Raw genomic sequence first — 17676 nt, forward strand, 5'->3', positions numbered from 1 at the left:
TCGAGATAAAATATTCCATTTGCGATCAGCTGTGAGACGTTATACCCTCTCAGTGAAGGTTTCGGTCTCACAGGATAGTACATGCCGTTCGCGGTCAGCTGTGAGCCGCAATTCTCGTTGTGAAGCGGTTTCAGGTTCTCGGCATAACACAATATGTTGTTTTCGGTCAATAGTAAGCCTCTTACCTCTAACGATCCTTGAGAACTCTTATTTCTCATTTTCTTAGCTTTGCTCGAATTTCGATATAAAGATTTTTTAGGTGGCACTGATGCGAGTAAATAAAAATTAAGTTAAAACGGACTGAGAGTGTTATAATCATCAATCATCATCATCATCAATACATATAATAAAATTGTGGAAAAGCGATGTCTGTACAATAAAAATATGTAGAAAAAAATTAGCAGGTGTTATTATTAAATCGATCTTGAACCCAAAACTGTAGTTAAAAATTTTTTTGTCTGTTTGTCTGTATGTTTGTGCACGCTAATCTCAGAAACGGCTTATCCGATTTAGATGCGGTTTTCACTAATGTATTGTGGTAATCTTCATTTTTAATTTCAGTTAGTGTTTATTTCATGTCAATCGGTTCATAAATAAAAAAGTTATGACAATTTATAAGTAATCACGGCGAACATTTGCTAAGGCATTCTATTGTACACTGTACAGTGTACGATAAAACGTAATTTATCTGTTATACGCTACAGTTATTCCTTTACATGTCCAGATGATCATATCAAAATTCCCCAAGGGTTTGGGGGTAAGCTGAGGTAGTAGGGGGGGCGGGGTCAAATTAACATTATGGTTACTTCTAATAGGTAAATTTTCCACACAAAATGTCCTTTAAATTATGTCGTATTATATTTTTAACCCCCGACGCAAAAAGACGGGTGTTATGTGTTTGACTGCTATGTATTTCTGTGTGTGTGTGTGTGTCTGTCTATGGCACCGTAGCTGGCTAACAGGTAAACCGAATTAGATGCGGCTTTTTTTTTGTTAGGCAGCATATTTTCCGACGCTGGTTCTTAGATAAATTGTATCGAAATCGGTTCATCCACTTATTATACCTACATAGGGGTAAAAGTGGGAATGAAAAAAATGATATAATAATTTATTTTTAAAGATCGTTGGGAAGTTTATGAAATTATTTATTCCTTTTTCTATACACTTTTCTTCGTCTAAACGGTTAAGTTACGTGCTCCCTCTCTCTCTCTTCAGCCTTTAGTTACGTGCGTGAGACAGGAAACATCTAATTTGGATTTGTTGCTGGATTTGATAAAAATTGAGTATCGATTAAGCTGATCAGTGGCTACACCATACATTATTAAAAACATCCATTTAAGAAAGGAAGGAAATAGAATTTGCTCCTCTCCCCCCCTGGTTCCTAAAAAATAATATGACATAATTTAAAAGAAATTTAACGTAGAATTAGTTAGGCATTTCTTTTTTGATTTTCGATATTATATACTAATCATAATTTTTAATTACAATATTATGTAGTAACTATTTGGTATAGGTTAGGCATTTCATTTCTTGATTTTCTTTAATAAGTTGGTACGTAAGTTTTTTAGCTCAGTTTAGTAAGAAATTTTAATAACAATTCTTTTAATTATTTATGGTAGTACAACAGTACAGTATGGTAGTACGTATTTACTCAATAATTGTATGTTAAGTAGTAATTCAGCATGGGCGTAGCCACGGTGGGGCTGGGTGGGGCGCTTACCCTGGCTTTGATCTGGTAGGTACCAATTGTGAAGGGGAGTGGGCGTGGGCGTTGGCGTGGGCCTGGGAGTGGGCGTGGGAGTGGAAGCATGAAAATAAAAACAATTATTGTTGCCCCACCCTGAGCCCATGGTCATAGGTCCCATAGTCACTATTCCACGCGGACGAAGTCGCGGGCACAGCTAGTAGACAAATATAATCAGAAAGCTTTGAACTCCTAAGCTCAACCATAAAAGATAGACATTAATTATGATGTCGGGAGATATTTTTTATATAATATGGAGAACATTTCTTTCATACTAATAATTGTACCAAGTTTCGTTTAAATCCGTCGAGTAGTTTTTGTTTCTATAACGGTTATACAGACAGACAGACGGACAAAAATTTTTGGCGTCAGTGTCGATCCCTAATCACCTCGTGATAGTTATTTAGGAAATATATTTCATGTACAGAATTGACCTCTACAGATTTAATATAAGTATTATTCATATAATTAGATGCCAATTTCCATGTAACGTTAAATTCGACTATACAATAATTAACAGACAACGCATGTTACTCTCGTTTCCGTAAGTTGAGGCGGCTACATATTCAGTCCTCATAACTTCACTTTTTGTGAACGAAACGACAGCGCGGTTTAATTCGATGCCAACACCATCAAAAAAAAGGAAATATTTTTAATTGTGAAAAAATATTATGATTTACACTATTAATACTATTTTAACATTAACACAAAATATAAGACTGTGAGTGTGTAAAAATAAATCCAGCTAGTTTCACATCAAACTTATGTTTTTAATTAGGTATACGACATGAAAATATATTAATTACCAAGCAATAATCATACAGGTAAATACTGAACAAAAGTATTAACAGTCAAAGTATATTTTTACTTACAACATGTAAATGATGAAGGAATAATAATTATCAACGAACTAACCTTTTTGTATTATTGTTTATAAATATAAATTCATAAACAATAAATTTATAAAGAATAGAAAAAATTCGACCACTAAAGAATGCTGGTTCGAGTCCCGCCTCGTTATCGAATTTTTAAAACACGAAGATTTTTAAAAATGTAACCAATGAACACAATCAATATTAGATTAACTGTAATGGTGTCTAGTTTGACTTAAAATAATAAACATCTACCCTCACTTTTAAAAATGTAGTATATTCACACGAATTATAAGCGCACCTTATAGGGAAGGGAAGATATGGGTTAAAGAGTTAAATAAATAAATAACATAATTATATTTAAATTATTAATTTTTAACATTGTGTTCAGTAGTGTTAACATGTAAATTGATTTGATTTTTACGAAATCTCATAGATGGCGCTGTTTCAAATTTGTCTTTATACTACTAAATTCATTAAACTGATTCTCTGCCCAAATTACGTAAATGACATAGTTTTTATTGTGTAAAGCTAGATAATAGCATGGCTTACCCGAAACCAACATTTAAACATGAGTCTTTAGATTGTACGCTGTCGTAATACACGGAATACGTAAGAAAAAAAAAGGTTCACAGCTCCTCCCCCGGAGGTGATAGCATGATAATATGTTTAAAAAAGCCTCACCCGACCTGTTAGTAATATTCATGCAAAATTTGAAGTCAATCTATGCAGTACTTTTCGAGATTAGCCTGGACAAACATACAGACAAACAGACAAACAGACAAACAGACAAAAATTCTAAAACTATGTTTTTGGCTTCTATATCGATTATAGATCATGGATTATGTATTCTTTTAAAAAAATATTCAATGTACAGTTTTGACTTTCCTACGATTTTATTATATGTATAGATGATTTATTAAATTACAGTTTACAGTAAGTATATAACTATAATATTATTTATTATCTAGTGGTGCAGTGGTTAGGTGTGAGTTCGATTCCCAGTAATGTAAAAAATAAAATGATTTGTGATACCTTTTAAAAAATATTCACTTATTATAAAAATACATGTGGTTATTTTCAAATTGACTGTGAAATGTTTGAATAAACAAAAATATTTAAAGTATTTTTTGTTTGTTAAAAAACGAAATTATCTTTCAGGATCGTTACGTAAGTTTTTGGAATAAATTAATTAAAACAGAACCATTTTTAACCTGTTTTAAATATTATGGCCAAATAGCAAAACTATTTGAAAACATTTAAGTACATGCATAAATGTTTTCAGTGTAAATTTTTTCAGGCATAACATGACTTTATTTATACATATATTATTACTACACTAATAAATTCATTTTGCTCTACATATAATTAGATTCTTAGTAACCTACTAGCTGTGCTTATCGGGTTAACCCACAGTGCTCCGCTCCTGTTGGTCTTAGCTAGATGATATTCTATAGCCTATATCTTTCTTCGATGAATGGGCTATCTAACACCGAAGGAATTTTTCAAATCGGACCAGTAGTTCCCGAGATTAGCGCATTCAAACAAACAAACTCTACAGCTTTATAATATTATTATTAGTATATAGATACCTTGAACCTTATTTCTAAGAAACTACTTAGTTTTAGGTACTTACCAACCTACAAGAAAATTATTAAAATTTTATTTTTTTCATGGCGCGGGCGCCTGTTAAACTTTCCACCTGTAAGTGTCTACAAATTATGATATTTAAATAATATTTGTTTTTATTTATTTATGTTTTATTCTACATTATGTTACAGGAACACAGGGAGTAAGTAAAACATTTATATTGTCAATTTGAAAATCTTTTATATCTTCTTTAATAAACAGATTTTGATGAAATTTAGTAGGTACAAAAATGAGTTTTATTTATACAATTCTCATTATGTTTCAGAAACCAGTAAGTTATAGAACCTGTATTCTTTCATTAATTATAAATAACTAGCTGTGCCCTGCGGATTTACCCGCAGTGCTAAACGCCTGTTGGTCTTAGCGTGATGATATTATAATATAGCCTATAGCCTTCCTCGATAAATGGGCTATCTAACACCGAAATAATTTTTCAAATCGGACCAGTAGTTCCTGAGATTAGCGCGTTCAAACAAACTCTCAGCTTTATAATATTAGTATAGATATTATATAATAAGAATAAGAATGCTTATAGTAGTATATATCTCTTTTCAGGTAAAGGTTTGTATGATATTTTAATTTCAACATAAAATGTAATAATTAAAATTATTTTAAATGAATTAATAAAGAAATTGGTTCATTTGTTTTTCTACAATAGGGCCAGGTATGTACAAATTTAATTTAAATTTACGAACATAGAGCTAGAGCTAGAGCAAGTGCATTCTTTCGTGATCTTTTAGTGTAAAAAAACTCGTATTCAGTGTTGTTCAGTATTAGAACATTGCATAGAATCTTTTTATGCACTAAGAACAACGAAAGCTCTACGCCTACAAGAAGAATTTGACATAGTGGGATTAGAATGAGCTCTTTGATGTAAACTTACTAAATTATTTTAACTCAATTTATTGTTATTTATTAATTAATTACTCAAAGAGAGAGAGATTAATTAGGTACTCAGTATAAAAAAGCGCAAAACTCGAGAACAGTTGAACCGATTTCGTTAATTCTTTTTTTATAATATTCCTTGAAGTACGAGGATGGTTCAAATGTAGAGAAAACGTAAATATGTACCACGGGCGAAGCCGGGCCGGACCGCTAGTTAAAAATAAATCAAGTTTGCCTCATTTAAATGTTATTTAAGAATAATTTATAAAATTATTTGGAATATTAATTGTTATTATATAAATTTATCTTTCCAGGATATTGTAAGTAATATATTAAATTCGAATTCAATTTTCGTGTTTTATATTATAAAGTGAATAAATAAATAAAATTTACTTTCAGTTGAATGTGAGCTTTTTATTTACCGTAATATGTTTTATTTTTCCAACATATCACTATACTACACCGGATTTGTCCGGCATAAACTCAAACTCAAACGTTACTCAAACTCAAAGCTGATTCGGAAAGCATTTCCTACGGAGAAGAACGGACAAGAAATTCGTATTTGTTCTTTTAAAATCATTATCGACTTTTAAAATTTTAAAATCATTATTTGACATAAAGAGTCCATGTAAAGAGCAACTATGGAGTTCCAACTGCATAATAATGTTCCAAGCAACGGCTTAACTATGAAGTTAAGCCTGTTCTTCTCCATGGATACTGCTTTCCGAATCGGTGGTAAATGTTAAGAATATGTAATGACGATTCGAAAGTGCTTCTCGAAGAAGTCTAATTGAATAAATAAATGTTTTAGTTTGAGTTTACAGCCTGTTAGGTACTCAGTAAAGCTTTTTAATCGTTTAATAATTTAAAGAACTGATAGAGTAGTTTTTGGTAATAGCTTAACAATTAATAAATAAAATCTCAGCATTATTATTTCATCACATTTATTAGATAATTCTGTCTTCTAGTCCCTAATTATAAGATTAAAATATAATTTTTTTGCTTTTATAGATAACAGTAAGTAGGTTATTTTTAGTACCTATTTAAATATTTATTTTTCGTAGTTTTAATAATGTAGTATTTTACATTATAGTATTATTTAATAGTGCAATTTATTGATTTACATTTATTAATGCTTCTCAAATAATTCAACAGATGGCGGTATGTACTAGGTCTTTTAATCCATTATTAAATTATTAAATAATTTTATTCTGATACATTTATTTAATAATCAATATATTATTATTTTAACACAATGTTAACCGATCTCAAAAGTAATGAACTAAAGATTTTTTTGTTGAAATTAATATCAATTTCAAACTATTAAAATTTACGTTTTTTTACATTAACAGAATGGCGGTGTAAGTGGACAAACATTTTTTTAAATTAATATTTCAAAATCTGCATCCAATAACAGAAAAATACTTTCTTTTACAGTTACTGGTATGGTCATAAATAGTTAAAAATTAAACATAATATTTCATTAAATTTTTTTTTATGATTGGATGAATTAATGAATCTATTTATTTTAGCAAGTCTACGTGAGTAGGATTTAAATAAATAATTAATTAAAATTTATATTTAATTTTGTCATATCGTATGAAAATACATTCTAATTATTTTTATATATTATATTTCTCTGTTTTAGACTGAGGTAAAAACTTATGTGTTTTCATATCAAAAATATATACTTTAACTTCAAAAATGTTTTTTTTTCAATATTATATTAAAATATATAGACCGTGCATTAAATATATTTATTTTTTGATCCAGAAATGGGTATGTATTTTTTATAATTTTATTTTTTAAATTAAAAGAAGTAATGCACATACTTTGTGTTTGTTTTGTACGATTTTACGATTTTCCAATAGTTTGGAATGTCTTTGTGAAAATAAAACCTAATTATTAATTATAAATTACAGATTACAGTGAGTAGTTACCTACTTAAAAAATTGTTCGCACATAATTATAAATTACCTAATAATAAACAAAACCCATTCAAAATTCCAGTATTTTGTAAGTAAATAAATAACTATTTTTAATTAATAAAATATAAAATAATAAAAAAGCATTTTTACTATTTTTTAAACAATTTTAATTGAATTTTAGACACGTGTAAGTAAAACTAAATATTTTTAAAATTTATGATTAATTTATATTTAAAAAAATACAAATAATTTGTTTTCTCTACATTTATAGCCAAGATCTGTAAGTATTTTTTTTATTGAAAACTACCTATGTTTTATATTTTTTATTGTGAATTGTGAATGTACCTATATTTTATTTAAACAATTAATGACCTTTTATTTCAATAAATTTCAGAAAGTAAGTACTTACTACTAAATAAATCTTCTTATATATAAAAATGAATCGCAAAATGTGTTGGTAAGCGCATAACTCGAGAACGGCTGAACCGATTTCGATAATTCTTTTTTTATTATATTCCTTGAAGTACGAGGATGGTTCTTATGTAGAGAAAACGTAAATATGTACCACGGGCGAAGCCGGGGCGGACCGCTAGTAAATATATAAAAGAAAACATAAATTATATCAAAATATAATATATCTTAGTGGGTTCTTTAACTATTAAGTTATGTTTGTATATTATTTGCAGTAACATATTTTTTTTAATTAACTTGCATTTAACTATTACGAAGTTTTTTTTATTAATATTATTAAATACATTTTTATTACAGCCCGGAGTAAGTTATTATTTTATAATTTCTACAGTTTAATGACTCGAAAAATCAATCATTTACAATGACCTACTTCTAAAGAGCTTTCACAAAAGACGTAGTACAGTAATAAAATAAGAAATAAAATAAAATAACATTTATTTGCCAAAAACATGGTACAGAGAGGTGTAAAGAGGTAATTGTTCAACATGTTTCGCTTTGTATAAAGCATGCAAATATATGCGTAAAACAGATAGGTACTAGATCTAATACACTACACATGCATATTATATAATCGATTTAACAATTATCATTTAAGGTCAAAAAATTCTTTTTGGCTATAAAAACAATTAATGATCAGCCATTTCTTTAACTTATTTTTAAACACATTCAATGTTTGGTTTCTTATGCATTTAGGAACATGGTTAAATATTTTTACAAGCATGATAGGTCCACTTTTAGAGAAAAGCGCAGTTTTACAACGAGGCATAATTTAGTTTGTCAGGATCTCGAGAGGGAACAATACTCACGTTAGCCGCTTTTGTGAAATATTGAGTGTTTTTTAACAAAGATACAATAGTTTAAAGTAATAAAATATGTATTTTTTCCTAAATGTATTTTTTCAGTGTATGTGTCTGACCAGAGGCCCTCTACCAAGATTCAAACTTATAGGCAATATTCATTTTCCGAAAATTAAGGTGATTTGTGTATTGGTTTTTCATTTTGGGAAATACAATCTACTACGAAACGGATTTGGATGTTCTTTGATGTGTAACATCTATCTATTAAAAAAACGCATCAAAATCCGTTACGTAGTTTTAAAGATTTAAGCGTAGATAGGGAGAGAAAAAGCGACTTCGTTTTATACTATGTAGTGAAAAGGCTGTATGCAGTAGTGTTTTCAATAACAATTTGTTAAGTTTTAGACAACGCGGACGAAGCCGCGCGCCTAAAGCTAGTAGTAGTCGTGCTCTCGATTACGATACGAATACTTTGATGATACTTTTCATGCTCACGCTTCAGATTTCCATATGTAGGTATACATATAATCCTACTAGATTTCCGCCCGCGGCTTCGCTCGCGTTTTCAAAGGAAAAACCGTTAGTTCCCGTTCCCGTGGGATTTCCGGGATAAAACCTATCCTATGTGTTAATCCAAGTTACCCTCTATATGTGTGCTAAATTTCATTGTAATCGGTTCAGTAGTTTTTACGTGAACGAGTAACAAACATCCATACAAACTTTCGCCTTTATAATAGTATTAAGATTCTTCTAATATTATAAATGCGAAAGTTTGTGAGGATGTGTTTGTTACTCTTTCACGCAAATAGTATCTACTGAACCGATTACAAGGGGTAACTTGGATTAACAACATAGGATAGGTTTTATCCCGGAAATCCCACGGGAACGGGAACTATGCGGGTCTTCCTTTGAAAATGCGGGCGAAGCCACGGGCGGAAATCTAGTTAATTATATTATATTCCAGGTGACCCCACCCCGCTATGTGACGCCGCCCACGGAAGAAACGTCTACACTCTGCCCGCCCTGCATCTGCCCTGAAAACGATCCTCTTATGCACTTAGACAGGAAATAAATTATTAAATTTATTTTGTGTTTTATTTCTTTTAACCTTTGATTCTTTTATCTCAGACAATAACCTGTGTAGAGTTCGTTTCACGCAAATACTGCTGAACCGATTACAATGAAATGTAACTCAAATATAGACGGTAACTTGGATTAACATAGGATAGGTTTTATCCCGGCCACTATGCGAGCGAAGCCGTGGAAAGCTAGTAAGTATTATCTAATATTGAGAGTAAATTTCAAGTTAAAAATAATTTCAGTTTGATTGGTTATTTCCTTGATTCATTACTATCTAATTATACCTATACTAAAACCTTCCTCAAGAATCACTCTACTTTCTTTCAACTTCCGTTGCGTAGTTTTTAAGATTTAAGCATACATACACATAGGGACATATAGGGACAGAGAAAGCGATTTTGTTTTATACTATGTAGTGAAAACATAAAAACAAACACAACAAATTAAAATACTTTATTACACCTACACCAAATCACAACGACGTCTTCGACTCCTTCTGTTTCCTAAATCTCTTCTTATATTCCGAATCATCACTAGACGAATACACCGTAGCCTTCGACATGTGAAGTAACTCAACATCTAAAGCATCTTTTTTACCTCCTGGATCAGACGAATGCCCTCTTGGCTTCTTTTGTATCAAAGACAGGACATGTTTCACAAAATTCTTCGACGTTTTGCTCGATACAGACGAACTAGACGGTTTCAATTCACTAGAATCTGTAAATGTATATTTGGACACATTCTCTCCTGCTAAATAGATCATGCCTCGCTCGGATAGGAAGTCGTCTATGGAATCGTTAGAGAAATAGGCCTGAGCGCCTTTCGCTGTTGACAAAGATATTGTACCTTTTCTAGGTTGTTCGGTGATGTATCGTGTAGTTTTGGGCTGGTTGGATATAAAGCCTGTGATGTTAGAGTCATCTACATTGTAACTATGGCATTTAAGTTCGCGTTCAGACGACCAGTTCGCTTCAACGTTTTTATCGGACGTTTTCTTCTTATTTACTTCTGAATTAGTAGAATTTTTAGCTTCCTTCTCTTCGAACATCACTTTAACTTCAGTTTTATCATCATTGGCTATTACTTTTTCTTTATCATTAGTTTCGTTTACTTCCTGAATGACATCAGATCTAGTATGCTTACCCCAGTCGCGTCGATTCAAACATTTTGATAGTATATCATCAGACATACTTGGCCTTACATTTTTGGTTATCTCTTTCTGACAAGCCTTGTAGCACTTGATTTTCTGATCAACCTTTGATGATTCGCTGAAGAATTGATAGTCTGTGGTCTCGGTATCTATATTACTAGTGTTTATGAGTGGTGTGGTAACTGAAACGTCTTGGTGGTAGTTGAAAAACTTTCTAACCACTTTTTTGTCTTTGAAACAGCCACAGGTTTTTGTCAAGCAGTACATCATGACGCAAATCAGGCAACACTGTATAGATATAACTAGACTTAGGATAAACAACGGTGCTTTGTGACCCACAAAGCAGTCTTTCATTAGTACTTTAATGTAATACTCATCTGGTATTTCCTCTTTTGTTAGGGTCTTGGTTTTATTCTTAGCTTTCCTTTTAAGTTCGTCTGGATTCACATAAGATTCTACAACATCCGAATTGTTATGCAGATTTTGTAAAATAAGAACGTCTTTGGCAAGCCTTGGTTTTGCATCTATTTCTTTAATGAAATCTATATCTTCCTGTGTTATAGATTCTTCTATACATTCGTTAGAATTAGGATTATAAATAACATCTGGAGTTTCTTTTGTTGAGATACATTGAGGCTGTGCTATGCATCGTTTATATTTAGGATGATAGTAAGACCTTTTTCCATTATAAAAACTATCACAGTCAACTGGTGCGCAATTATTTAAAGGGTCTTCATCTATCTCTTTACAGACTTTTAGATTTGGATTATTAGGGTCTGTATGTTTGACTGTTGTATCAAAATTGATGTTAACTATTTCTCTCTTGTTTGTTTGTTTGCGAGATGATTTAGAATCAACGTAGATGGAGCAATATCCTCGTCTTTGATACGGGTTTATAATCGGAGCTATTAGAGAGAATGTTCTTTTTGTATCTGAAATAATAATTTTGTTGAGTTGGCGAAGATTATAAAGCAATTAACAGTCATTAAAAAAAATATTTTATAATATTCAGAGAAATGAAATGTCTATAATTTTTTTTTGAAATTTTTTCCTTGAAGTGGGAATTTTGTATGAAACTTGGTTCATTATAAAAGCTAAATAAAAGAAATACTATTACACTAGTACCAGACCTGAATGATAAAATGAAAATTTTGCATAATGATAGTACAAATGCTGCTTTTTATTTCCTCTTATAATAACTTTAAAAATATAATGCAATGCTAGTGTGTGTTCACTATGAGAAGCAACGAATGATGTTTTTTTTAACTAGAAGCTGCGCTACGCGGTTTTATCTACGAACGGGGAAATTCATCTTCTAATTTTCTGTAAAAGCGTGACATATCTATAGACAGACAGACTTTCGTATTCCTATCATAAGCATCGATTTATAACCATACTTCTGCCATTATAAGAACACTAGCTGTGCCCTGCGGTTTTACCCGTATTGCTCATCTCCTGTTAGCGTGTGGTCTTAGCGTGATGATATATAACTATATATCATCACGCTAAGACCAACAGGAGAATTATATAGCCTATAGCCTTCCTCGATAAATGGGCTATCCAACACCGAAATAATTTTTCAAATCGGACCAGTTGCTCCTAAGATTAGTGCCTTCAAACAAACAAACTCTTCAGCTTTAAAATATAAGTATAGATTACCTTTAGGAATGAATCCATTGCAACTGCCAACAATATCCAGCACTCCACCATCATCATCTACCAAACATTGGTCTCCATTCAATTCTACATTGTTATCTTCCTTTGCATTTAAAACCACAAAAAACTCCAAACCAATACCACAAGGCGATATATTCATACCTTTATCTAAAACTATAATATCGGAATCAGGTTTAATTATATGTAAATTATCAAAAATAAATATGATCAGAATATATTTGTAAATGGTCATGTCATGTACATTTTTATGACGTTTGTTGATTTTTTTATTTGTTAGCTGTGATCGGAAAGAGTGTATTGTGGAGTGTCTCTTCTATTTTTTTTACAATCGTATTTGAATAAGTATGTTTTAAAAATAAATAAATTCATATGATAAAATATAAAATAAATAAAAGTAAATAAATAATATCATACCCCCTATCCCTATGTATGTATGCTTAGATATTTAAAACTACATACAGTATTGATGTATTTTTAAGAAATAGAGTCGTTCAAGAAGCAGCTTTTATATAATTTTTTTAAGTTAATAGGTACAGCGGACGATGCCGCGGACAGAAAGCTAGTATTGACTGAAACCCGGTCGTATGGAATTTTTTTTTTTCGTATTTTGACGATTCAAAAGCGCTTCTAAGTGAAATCTAGTTGATAAAATAAATGTTTGAGTAAATAGCGTGTGAAAAAGTATAAAAATAATTGTAGGTATTTGATGAGCTATAGGTATAGTAGTTGAAGGCGTGAAAATAAAACACAAAATTATTATAAATCATCTTTATTACAATAAAATGGCAAATAATATACTTAATTTAAACATAATAATAACACCTTAAACATTACTGAGCAAAAGTATCACAATAAAGATTTATTATAAATTGGGGCTCTACTGAGTTTCAATCCGGCCCTGGACTTTCTTCTTACGCTGCATTTACATCAAACGAACATAGAGCAAGAGCATTTTTTCATGATCTTTTAGTGTAAACGGAACGTATTCAGAGTTGTTCAGTATAAGAACATTGCATAGAATTTTTAAACGCACTAGAACGACGAAATTATTCTCTAGGCCTGTTTATGAGAATTTGACATAGTGGAGTTACAATGAGCTTTCGCTCGTTTGATGTAAATGCACCGTTACGTGAATAAATAGATTCTTATAACTGCTGCTTTCCGAACCGGTGGTAAATGGTTAACTTAGGTTATGACGATTCAAAAGTGCTTCTAGAAGAAGTCTAATTGAATAAATAAATGTATGAGTTGAAGTTGTTACCATCGGTTCAAAAAATATTGCAATTGAAAGTTAAATAATAAACGAAAAGATAACAGCTTTCTTTCATTTTTTAAACAATTAAAGTACTAATTTAAACAACATATTGAAAAAAAATAAGCTAGATTTCAACTTTTTTACATTAGAAATTTCATCCAAATCGTTCCTGTGGTTCAGCCGTGAAATCGAACAAACAGACAGATCTATAATATTATTATGGTTATATTTATAGATATTGGAGATGAACTATCACCCTTAGATACATAATAACACCACCATAGAGCATAGAATCAGCTATATCTAAAAATGTGTGTACATTTGTACAAGTTGTTCTTAGCATGTGACGTCACACTTATTAACATAATATAAAAAATCGTATAAGTTACTATACTTGTAAAATAATTATTTGGATTTTCATGATTTTTTTATTTGTTGGTTTTGTCTCCTCTCAAAAAAACGCGTAAAAATTTACTCTACCAGATGCTAGATATGTATTATAATGATAAAGTATTTCAAAGTCCAAATAACTCATAAAAAACTAATGTTAATCTACATATTAAGTCTTTTACACAACCTTCATAGACCGAGCCTACACCGGCCTTAATTTAAGTATTTAGTATAAATATAATCACAAATTACTTCCTGGTTATTAAATATTGCATATTCACACCTATTCCTATTTATTTAGGGTTGATTTTTAAATATCCAAGTGTGTAAAATAAATAATTTATACTGCCATCTCCGAATATTAAAAACTAAAGAGACAGGATGTTATCGAGATACTAATTTAAACGTGTTTTTTTTAATTAATTAAAACATTGTATCTGTTTAATTACTACAGGCAGATGTGTAACTTAGAATATAATATATTAATTGCATATATACTTGTTTTTAATGTTTAACACATGATAAATAATCTTTCCTATAGGTACAGTAAATTAAATATCTTTAAACATACATTCGTATATTCAATTTCCGTTTACCATTAATTGTCATTAGTAGCAATTCTAGTTACAAATAACCGTAATAAATATTACTGTGTTTAACTTACAGATACATTTACAATTCTTATCCATACATTGTAATTACAAAAATATCGGGGCCCCCAAAACGGAGCCTCTAAAATCCTATAACAAGTTTCGTGATCCACCACATCACTCGTATAAAAACGAAACCTAGCACAGCAATAAGTAGGTAATTAGCCATTTTCAGCATATTTTGTTTCCTCAAACCCTGCGGTACGGTGTCCAAGGGATCCTTCAAGAGGTACAATCGAATGCCTCGCACATGATTGTGGAAGTACAAATCCCAGTCTAATTCCGCCATGTTAAAGTTGAAATTGTGTCTGTCAGCTTTGCACATCTCCCCGTAGAGATCCTGCACGTTCTGGTTGCTGAACTTCCACTGTCGGGTCGAGAAGTAGCTGATCACTGCTGAGAACTTCTCGATCTTTCTGTACGCTTTTTTTAACCTGTGCAAGGAAAATAACATTAGCAATATTGTAAATGCGAAATTGTTGTATGTGTGTATTTCACGTTGCAAGGAATTGACGAAAATCATGTCATAAACATTTTTAGCTACTTTTTAATGTCCTTTTAACAAGAAAAAGTGTATACTTAATGTATATTATAATAGAAACAGTATTTTTAAATCGGTAGAGTAATTTTTAATTCAATCGTAACAAAACTATCTTTATTAGTACAGATTTTTCTTACTCATACGAATAATTGTCCATTTTAAATCGCTTCACCTATTTACCATCTTTTCTTTTATTTTCTTCTGTTTCGTTTTGTACTTTATTTGACACAAGAGTACTCACATAGGTTTCTTGCCAATAACAACAGCGATCGCATCTATAATGTACGCGGGCACCCAGTGCAGGAAGAAGGAGTATATCGCGTAGGCCAGGTCCGTCTGCGTCAGCACCAGTAAGTAACACCACAGGGCTTGCGTCGGCGGCACCTTGAGGCCCTGGATCTCGTTCAGTTTCATGTATTGTTCTGTGGAATGGTTTGGCTGTCATTTTGAGACCAATATTGTCAGTTTATTTATGTGTTGGGTGAAAGTGTATTGCTAGACAACGTTTATTGTGTGAATACGCGTATTTTTTAACCATTTTAGTACGAATTCTTAAAACTAACTCGACGTATAACGTGAAGTTTAAATACCCCTTGCTCATTTATTTTTATTTTTACCTCAAATTTCTTAAGTTTTTTCTTTCATAAGATCTTTCCCCTGATAATAACGAACTTATCGAACATAAAAATTATCGAAATCGGTCCAGCTGTTCACGCGTAATGCCGTGACGGAGGAAAATGGGGATTCATATTTTTTATATTTATACGACTAGCTTTTCCAAAAGCCTGTTTACCCACTCTAATATAAAAAAAACCACTCACGCCACGTGAGCGGGTTGCGCGGCGACGACACGTAGTTATACACAATCGGCGGCGCGTCATCGGGCGCGTGCTCGCTGTTGTCGCCCGCCCGCCCGCGCGCCGCGCGCCACGCCGCCGCCACGCACGCGCGCACCACCATGTCGCCTGGCACGAGGTCCGCGGCGGCGCGCAGCTCGCAGTTGATCACGCGGAGCAGCCCCACCGCCGCGCCCACCACCACCTACACGATTTTTAATATCAAATCACTACATAGTATAAAATAAAGTCGCTTTCTCTGTCCCTATGTCCCTTTGTATGCTTAAATCTTTAAAACTACGCAACGGATTTTGATGCGGTTTTTTTAATAGATAGAGTGATTCAAGAGGAAGGTTTTAGTATATAATTTATTATGTTTTAGACAAAGCGGGCGATGCCGCGGGCAGTAAGCTAGTTCATTTATAATTGACACCAAAATAAACATGCAATAAAGATGAAAAAGTGCGGGTGTGCCGAGCATACGTCTCAGAAGTGAAACTTCTTGGAAAATTCAAAGATACCAAAATCGTCGCCATACTCATAATGTGATTGTATTACGATAACACGACCTCGAAAATTTACTTTCAACGTGCCTAAAGAAGTTTTACTTCAAAAAACATTGTTCTGCCAACATTCAAAAAGGCATATAACGTCGCATCATGCAAATTATTAAACATATAAATTAAATTCTAAAAAGAGCACAGTAGGCGGCCTTATCACTAATCAGTAACATCTACCACGCAACCAAGTGAAATTGTGATAACAACAACCTAAAAATTCTTTTCTGGTCTTTTTTTTACTTGACAAAGTTTAATCGTGTGTATGATGCCTTAAAACAGAATTAATTCATAAATTAATATGAAAAGATAGAACAATTTGACGAATAAATCTCACCCCAGTTGGTCCATAAACATTGTCAATCCATCCCGCCACAGGCTCTTCGGCTGTTGCTATAACTGTTGACGAAACACAATCATAAAATGTATAAAACTTTTTGTTATTTTTCTTTTGTTTTAACGTAAACAGGATATAATTATAAGACTGTACGAGGAAACAAAAACGGGGCCCCTAAAGCGGGGTAGTAAAAGTGTTCTGTAAATTTTTAAATTCTAATTGGAATTTCGAATACAAAGATATGCCAGGGCCGGATTTTAAAAACTAATTTTGGGGCCCTGGTATAAACTTTCTAATGCTAACAATGGTATTTTTAATACCGTTAGATGACGCTTTATTAAAAATGTGACATTATGACCACAATTATTTATTTTCTTCTACTACGCGAGAGAAACTGCGGGCGGAAAGCTAATCTATACATAAAAAAAATATCATCAAATGTGTTGTTAAGCTTAAAACTCAAGAACGGCTCGATAACTCCGCTTATTTTTCTACGCTTTTGTTAATGCACAAGGAAGGATCTTATGGAACGAAAAAATGTAAAAAGGGGCAATAAGGCAGAACAATATGAATATAATAATACATACCGATAGATGGTCGAAATAATACTACAGGTAAACCTGTAGAGTGCTTCCTGACGATGTCTTCTGCCACTGCTTTTGTATAAGCGTATGTGTTTGGGTAGTCACCTAGTAGCCTGTTAAAATAAGATAAATATAAACAATAGAGAATATTTAATAGTTTAACTTATAATATTTTATATCGGTAGAGCTGTAAGAAATTAGTATGGCTGTTGGAAATTATAATTAACTAGCTTTCCACCCGCGGCTTCGCCCGCGTTTTCAAAGAAAAGCCC

General features: G+C 31.9%; 2 protein-coding genes and 1 long non-coding RNA gene across 3 annotated transcripts in view; 1 reads left to right on the forward strand and 2 right to left on the reverse strand.

Annotated features, from left to right (window-relative positions):
• The window catches only part of LOC149475314 (uncharacterized), a 159184-nt gene that overhangs the window by 58137 nt on the left and 83371 nt on the right, over window positions 1-17676 (forward strand). The gene's annotated exons all lie outside the window — the stretch shown is intronic.
• On the reverse strand, window positions 9900-12486 carry LOC149475320 (uncharacterized). Its single transcript, XM_089713246.1, has 2 exons — window positions 12237-12486; window positions 9900-11509 (listed from the first exon to the last, which is right to left on the reverse strand). Exons 1-2 carry the CDS (start codon window positions 12484-12486, stop codon window positions 9900-9902), a joined length of 1860 nt encoding a protein of 619 aa, XP_089569372.1.
• The window catches only part of LOC149475321 (fatty acyl-CoA reductase wat-like), a 69646-nt gene continuing 64977 nt past the window's right edge, over window positions 13008-17676 (reverse strand). Inside the window, exons 7-11 of the mRNA XM_089713404.1 lie at window positions 17408-17517; window positions 16821-16882; window positions 15912-16131; window positions 15332-15512; window positions 13008-14983 (exon numbers count right to left, since the gene is read on the reverse strand). Of these exons, the coding sequence (XP_089569530.1) occupies window positions 14632-14983; window positions 15332-15512; window positions 15912-16131; window positions 16821-16882; window positions 17408-17517 (925 nt within the window). The 3' untranslated portion in view covers window positions 13008-14631. The remainder of the gene's footprint in view (window positions 14984-15331; window positions 15513-15911; window positions 16132-16820; window positions 16883-17407; window positions 17518-17676) is intronic.

This window comes from Colias philodice, chromosome 30 (assembly GCF_061535455.1).
Source record: "Colias philodice isolate Cphi_HAF_F1 chromosome 30, ilColPhil1 Martin Lab GWU primary, whole genome shotgun sequence".
NCBI classification, from domain to species: Eukaryota; Metazoa; Arthropoda; class Insecta; order Lepidoptera; family Pieridae; genus Colias; species Colias philodice.